At 37.7% G+C, this 8,290-nt stretch overlaps 1 protein-coding gene across 1 annotated transcript in view; it reads right to left on the bottom strand.

Moving 5' to 3' along the window:
• The window catches only part of tyw1 (tRNA-yW synthesizing protein 1 homolog (S. cerevisiae)), a gene marked incomplete in the record, with an annotated part of 55,465 nt that overhangs the window by 12,825 nt on the left and 34,350 nt on the right, over positions 1–8,290 (bottom strand). The window contains 1 exon segment of the mRNA XM_035680049.1: positions 7,196–7,306. Coding sequence (XP_035535942.1) covers positions 7,196–7,306 — 111 coding nt within the window.

Raw genomic sequence — 8,290 nt, 5'->3', positions numbered from 1 at the left:
ATTCTTTTGTGTCTTTGAGGTACTTTGTTACTCCCATATATATATATATATATATATATATATATATATATATTAAAAAATACAAAAGTCAAAATTATTATTACTATTAAAGCCATTCCACAGATGTGATGCTAATGATCCAGTCACCCATCAGTAAGCAGTGAGGGCTAATTTGAGAGCTGGTGATATGAAAGAGCAACTCGGTCAATCATACTGTCACCAGTTCATCCTGGGACGCACTAATTACTGGGCTCATGATGCTGAAGTCGATAGCTTGCCCAAAGCTCTGTAGCCAGAGGGGCTCATCTGTTCAGTTAAGGACGATATCCTGCTCAGAGGCAGGGGGAAGGGAAGTGGGGGCAGAGAGATAAGAGAAAGACAGAGGAGATAATTTAGCTACGGAAGACGAGAAAGAGATAAGAAAGAGTTCACTCCGACAGAGACCCTTTACCTGTGCCAGGAAGACTGTTTAAATAATTGATTGTGATTAGAGAAAAGCTTCACTGTGATTTTCACTGTCGTGAAGGTCAGACTTTGAAATAATTAAACAATACATTAAAATGGGGAGAGAAATCATTTTCAACCGAAGACCTGGGTATTGGACAAATGCCAGGTCAAAGGTGGGTTTGAAGTATGAACACTGTCAAATCTTTACCAAAGAGTCTTTATAAGTAGTGCTGAAACTAATGTTCTCAATAATTATTTTGGCTAATGACTTATTCTATGAAATGTCAGAAAATTCAATCGCATCAACAAATCGGAAAATGTGAGTGGAGGTTAATTATATTAACATCTCAGTTACTGTGTAAAGTCTGCGTGTATTCACCACACAGCCACATTTGATGGGTATCTCTGATTACCTGTCCAATCCAATGCTCCTGCTGTCTTGTTAGTGTTGTGCTCTCTGTGTTATAATGAAATGCCATGTAGCAGTGGATCAATACACACTCCTACAAGAAATCTTTAGACAAGCCAGCTAAGTCTCAAGGGACAATTTAGATTCAATGTGTGTTTTTCACCCATTAACAGCACATCATAAACCCCACCATAAAGCCAAGACTTGCTTAAAGCAAGTTGTTGATTACTTAAGTAGCAATAAAACACAGCATGTAAGTAGGCAAGATTAACTTAATGTTGAGAAAAGAGGAGATAGAGATGGGGATCCTTTAATTGTTACACAGCTGGTCGTATTCATTTTTTGCACAGATGGCAAAAAATTGCTTTGACATTTACAACACATGACAAACTTTAGTGCAGGAGCATATTTGAACACAATGAACCGAATTAAAAGAGGAAGAGAGAAAAAGATAGCGGGAAGTGAAAGGAGATTAGTTGAGCCTGTGTGTCACTTGACAACAGAATACAGACATTAGAGACAGGGATAATAAATCATACATTAAAGAATAAAGGACTTAAAGAGAATTACTGAGAGAAAACAACTATTGGAGAGAATGAACTGGATGTACTTCAAGACTGACGAGAATGATTTCTGCTGGATTTGATGTCTGCACAATCCTGTTTCTGAGCTTAGATACTGTTTGGTTTCTATGGTTTGTATCCAGACTGATAACTCAGTGAGCCTTGCTGCATCCTGCTGCCCCCTAGCAGCACTGAAAAAGTCTATAAAGAAGCTCAGACAGCGCAAACAGAGAGGCTAAATTAGCATGTCACACTGGCATCAAGTATGTTTTACAGCAGCAAAGTGTTGCTCTTTTTTAGTTACCACTTAGTGCTCTCAATAGGCCTTAAATGAATGCTCTTAACAAACCGGAATCACCCAACCAGTTCCTAAATAAGCCACATGATAACCGCCACAGTTGATCAATTTCAGTCTGCTCACCACAACCTAAAAATCACAAAAACATTAAGACATGCTTTTAAGTTTAATGTTATTGCCAGCTTGCCATTCGCTTACAGAAACAGAAAAGTTATCCAGCAACAGACTGTGTTAGCCAGTAATACAGCTAAGTCAGCTTAGGTTACAGATGTCCTGTGTCACCAGGTTCTGTATCAGAAACTAACCTGACAGCAATTTTTGTCTGCCCAACCTAAGCCCCTAATCACAATGGAAAACAAGAATTCACCCCTACAGCTGGAATTATACTCCAGGCTCAGGGTACGCATACCTCTGCAGAGGTTTGCAAGAACATTTATGAAAAGCTCTCAGAAGTATAATTCCAGCTTAAACTGTCAAATACTGCTTTCCATTTTGTTTGTGGGTCATGAATGGGTGCAAAGATATTTCACTGGATGGAGAGTGGATGGGAAGTGACCAGACACATGCATCTACGTACACAAAACTGGCACTAGAGTGATGATTGATGGGAGAAGTTTGAGCTTGTTAGTTTTAGTATGGGGACGTACTGCCAGGCCAGCAAGATTCCCAAAAGCACATTAAGGGGGAAATGAAAAACACTTGCTCACATAACCCCCCTACACACACAACCAAACACACACATTCAAAAAGTTTTGTTTGGTTTCCACACCACATGACCCTCCGACTGCAGGAGCCCCTCATTACAGCACCGGCTCATTATTCTTAATAAAAAACTTGTGTACTGCTGCAGTTTGTTGACAGTGCTGAAGGTTCAATGGTGTTTTTGTAGTAAAAGTTATATGAATGTTTGTATGAATGTAGTTGTAAGTCTCTCTTTGCATCTTTGCACTGTGATGGGTTAATAAAGTTTGGTTTGTGTAACTGGTGGCCAAACTTGTCATAAAATCCAAAGCCAAATGAAGGACAGTAAAAACACAGGCACAATCCTCCAAATTTGTTGTTTTAAGCATAGAAAACATTTTAAAAAAAGTTAATATTTGATAATATTCTTGAAAGTTACAAATACATATTCATTGCCAATCATAGGATAAATGTGCCAGATTTTGTTATTGGTTCTCCTCAGTTGTGTAACAGCTGGCTTAAATCATTTTTTTTATCATTTTTTAGAAATCCCACTCTGAAGCTTTTTCCATTTTTATCAATGTGAACTGGGAGCTCAAGTGGGCTTCACTAGCTTGAAGTGAGTTTTATCTTCATTGGTTTGCCTTTCTAATGGATTACCTACTGATAACTAATAGTGCTAAAGTGTCTAGTGTGAACAGCTAAATCAATACGCTCATTCTACAACATTATTACATTCAGCCTTTATCACAAATATTTGTTCTTTTGTTTTTTAATAAGGATCCTTTAATCTGGTTATTTGACATTTGTGATGCAAATGTGTACTAAGAAGGACATTTTACAGTTAAACAAATAAACTAGTCAGTGCTCTCTCATGGACAAACTATGAAATGTCAATACTGTTTCCAAGTTATCTCAAACATATATGACATTTCTGTATGGCAATTTTGTTTTACTAGGACAGCATATAAGCTTATATAGACAGAGACAAGCTAACGTCAGCTGATAATATAGGCCACACTGCATCATTATCTGTTAAAGGTGTCCTTGAATAAGGTACTTAACCCCTAAATGCTACCATCTGCAGCTGGCCCTCAGATAAGGCTTTGTATGTACTGGGCAGTTCCCAGGTGTGATTCTGTGTAACTATGAGCAGGCGGCTGAATGAGACCATTCAGTGAAAGTAAATCTAGCCTGGTAAAAAAATGAAGGTTAAAGTAAGTACTAGCTGGGAGCAGTATAGGATCCCAGTGGAGACTAGCCAATGGTGAAACTCTGTTACCAGGTAGTGCAGGAATGGGATGTGCTCTGGATTATGAATGAGAGGATGTGGGGAGGTATTCCCTTGTGGAGGTTACAATGGGAAGAGGTGCTTCATGAATGCTAACTTTGTACATGGGAAGACTTTAACATGTTCTTTTGCCTTTATAGCAGGACGTTTAGGATGAGGGAAGCATGTAATAGGAGGACACATGAGGGGATGGATGAGGTGTGTCTCAGAGTGTGTATTCATGTGTGTGTGTGTGTGTGTGTGTGTGTGGGGGGGGGGGGGGTGGCAGGATGAGGCCTGACAAATGAACAGATCACCTGTTCAAACCAATTAGCTTGCACCCCTGCAGTGAAATGAAAATAGAATACAACTGAATCTCAACTTTAGTTGACTTCAAAGGTCAGGGCTCTCTCTCATCTCTGCTACCTGAGGTGGAGACAATTAATTGTGGTGGCCTAATTTTTATAGAGTCTAGGCACTGTTTAAAAGGAACAGGGGATAAACTGCACTAGACAGCAATTTCAAGTGCAGGTTTTACTGTAAGGAGGCAGAATACATAATCAAAACAAAGAACAAAATGTATAGTATGTATAGTAGTATAGCATAGTTTTATGCTCAAAGGCAACATAAACTAAAAAGGGGGGGCGCTAGAAGTGTAGTATATGCAATAATAAAGAACAATGTCCTAAACAAAGGGTTACAAAGTGCTTGAAAAGAAGAAAAGAAGTCCTTATATATCAACAGGCTTAGCGGCTTTAGGAAGAAAGGCACTGTTGAGTCCCTTAATGGCCACAGCTCATGACAAACAAATGAATTACCATACTATAGCGTGATGAGAGCTGTGACATAGAATAGATGAAAGAAACAATGAAATCATAACGCAGCAGTCACAGCAGGCAGAGAAACAAACATTGCCCATTATTTTCAGATATGAAGCCACTACCCAATGCAGGTGCTTAAATTAGATGTGTGTGTTTTCGGAGAATCTATTTCATGCAACGCATGATGAACTGGCAAATAACCCGAAGAAACAATATGAGGTAAAAATAGAAATTAATATAACTTGACGTAAGCAGAGGGCCACTGCAGTAGGGTGACAGCTACAAAGCAGTAAGCTGGGGATCTAAAGTTTAAAAGGTGATGGAGATTAGAGCACAAAGCACTTCAATTGAATTACATTAAAAAATACAAGGATTGAACGTTTTTACTGCTGGAGTGCAGGGCTTTTATATATAAATGGATGTCTGTCATATTCAAACAATGCAATGCTGATAAAACCAAAAAAAATAAAGGATAAGCATTGGTGAAGCTTCTCCTTGTTGGAGAGCCCTGAAAGAAGAGGAGGGACTGAGGGGAGACACAGATGTGCATGTTGTTTGAACAAGTACATATAGGTATCGAACAAAATAAGTAAAAGGAGGATTTAAACTGGACCATTCTGGTGAAAATGGTTCTGTCAGTTACAAACAGGAAGAGAGAGGCTACTACTATTACTGCCCCTGTTATTATTACTGGGATCATACCGTGATGTGAGCGCTGAATAATGAATACAGACTCAGGCGAGTTTGTCACTATGACAACCATAGCACAGACTGCCACTGGGTGCCCCTTCCCATACTATTAATACCATGTCCGCCAAATGACCGGGATAAGGTCCATGTGGTACACAGCACACCATTCCAGTGAATTATGAGTTAATGGACCCAAATTCTGACTCAAATCCTGCAGGGTGTTATCATAACAACAGTGTTGGTGTTTGGCACAGAATAACTCCAAATATCATTAAGAAATGTAATTCTGATCATTGTTTGTTTTGTTTTTTATATCTTTCAGTACACTTTTGACTGAGGGCAACAAACGATTTATCCAACAACTGCAACAAAGCTGAATATACAGGTTTAAACTTATATGGTAGGTTTAAAAGCTCAATGGCAAACTAAATTCCTCACCAACAAAGGCACCCAGAAACCAAGTCACACTTATTTGACAAAGTAAATAACAAATTTCCTTGCACACAAATTGACCATGTAGTCTTTAAATAATAGAATAATCTTTGGCTCTTAGTGAGAGCAATAATGGTATTTAATAGGAAATTAAATCTAAAATTAAATTTTAGATAAAACAAAAATTAAAAATGATATATAACTTGAAGAAAGTTCAGCTTTGAGTTTGCATATCAGTTTGTTTGTTCAGCCTATTCCCTTGATCTATAATAAATTGGTGGAGTGCCAGAAAGACGAGCAAAGAAGATTGTGATAATTCGTTTTCATTTGAAATATTTAGGTACATCTAGGGCTGTTGAACTAATTAAATGTTTCCCATTCAATTGCCATTATACTTGTTTCCTTTCATTTGGGAATACAGCAAGACTATATTACTGACATTACTACCCTTATATAATGTCATAACTTGGTAGACTTATAGAATTGCAGATGATGTGCATGTGGTAGGAGATATGTTTTTATTGCTGTAATAGGACAACCCAAACACTGGCTGTATGTGGGACCTTCTGCGTTTTTTGCAGCCACCACAGGTTCTCCAACACGCTTGGAGGGTGAGTAGTATTCAGTTGGTTGCAATGTGCAACTTCACCAGAAGATGATGCCACTAAATCCTACACACTATCCTTTAAGAAAACTCCTCAAAGTAAACCAATTGAATATTCTTGTGAATTTCCTTTTCTTCTTCATTAAATCACAATCATTGTAACATACTGTCCAAATACAACCTCTTCAGTTTAGAAAATCTTATTCTGTTTTTAGTCTGTTTGATGGGTAGTTATGATAATTGCCAATGCTACTTCTCCACCATTTTTCAGCTCCACTCTGAACAAATGAGGATATCTTTATCTACTCTAAACTCTGACTTAAACATCCAACTGCAGTGGACTGCCTTTGTACAATGCTTTTGTCATTTACAACCATTAAAATTGGAACGTGCTCCCAGGTGAGCTTAAGAAGACTTCATTCTTACTTTTGTGATTCAGATTTTTAAACTGTAATGACTTGTAATATTATAGTTACCTTTGATTATAATGCTGGTATGTATTTGATGTGTGTTGGTATATTTGTCTGTATAATCGTTGTGTAATAGAGTCTATGTAATGGTGTTGCATGTAAATTAATGTTGTTAGTGTTTGGTGATTATTCTGTGTGAACCTGCTTAGAGATCGGAAATGGAAATTAGCTAATAGCTAAACTGGCATAAATCATCTCTTCTCATTTCGCAGTTTTGGAGATGCTTTGACCCAGTCGTCTGGCGATCACAGTTTGGCCCTTGTCAAAGTTGCTCAAATCCTCACGCTGGCCATTTTACCTGCATCTAACACATCAACTAGACAAAATGTCCACTTGCTGCCTAATATATCCTACCCACTGACAGGTGACATGATAATGAGATAATCCGTGTCATTCACTTCATCTGTCAGTGATCATAATGTTATAGCTGATGGATGTAAATAAAAATAAAATTGAGAACTGCAAAGAGAAAACACAAGCAGATATTAAGCACATGTTGCTGAACCCTACCTTGACCTCAACGAAGTCCGGCTGGCCCAAAGCAATAAGTTCAGAGTAGGCCTGCATTTCCTCCACGTTCCAGGCCTTCACCAGCGTCAGTCTGTACACCGTCCTCTGTCTCTGGATGGACAGACGGGGGTTGGGGATTGATGGAAAGAGTAGAAAAGTGAGGGCATAAACATGATATTGTTGTAGCAATAGTGTATTGCATATTTAATGCAGGTCTACTTTTGCTATATCAATACATTACCCAATTTAATTGCATATCATAAGTGTAAACATAAAAAAACTAATGCAAGTAGTGTTCAACAGCTTGGTATTGCACTACAGATTCTAAAGGCAACAACACTTTTGTATAGATTAAAAAAAAGAAAATTTAAACCTCCAATTTAGTTTAAAAAAAACCTCATCATCAAGGCAGTTTATTGTCACCAACATCTGTCCTCAACAGGCAACACAGCAGCTCACAGATGTCTTGTCAACCACCTACTTTCTGCATGAATTATAATACAACAGTTAGGGGTAGGTTTGCATGTTTGCTAATGCTCTAACAACTGCTGTGTTGCAATACAACTGCATATGTTAAGGATATCCCAAGCGTATCTGAAGGATGATGACTGTCAAGGCATCACTGCACAGAATAATATAAACTATGTTACACCTTTTCCAATCACACTTCCAATAATTTGTTTATCCTGCATCCGAAAAATACTGGAACTCCACAGCGTTGTCAGCAAGGGAACAGAAAGGAAACCTTGGATTGCATTAAAAAAAACATAAAGAACAGGCAGTACTATCAAATAAGGATGGGTAAGCAACCTCATGAGCCTCTGAAATGCTGATTTTATAATTCAAAATTGCATTTGATCTTTTGGATTCATTCATTCTGAGGTTGAAGATAAGTTATCCAAATATGTCTTTCCATGCTGCTACAATAGGTCAACACTATTACAAACATTACAGAACCTTGGCTATATTTTCCCAAGGTTTTAAAGATAATAAATATTAATAAAAAAAGTTATTAGATTGGACAATGTGTCAATGTGTGAGATATGGAATATATATATAGATTTAGATTAAGGTCAAAGCAAAAAAAAAAAAAAA

Source organism: Morone saxatilis, unplaced genomic scaffold, assembly GCF_004916995.1.
Source record: "Morone saxatilis isolate NCDOM2014 unplaced genomic scaffold, NCSU_SB_2.0 Contig8, whole genome shotgun sequence".
Lineage (NCBI taxonomy): Eukaryota > Metazoa > Chordata > Actinopteri > Moronidae > Morone > Morone saxatilis.
Note: the sequence above shows the minus strand (reverse complement) of the source record. Positions and strands in the feature narration are given on the sequence as shown.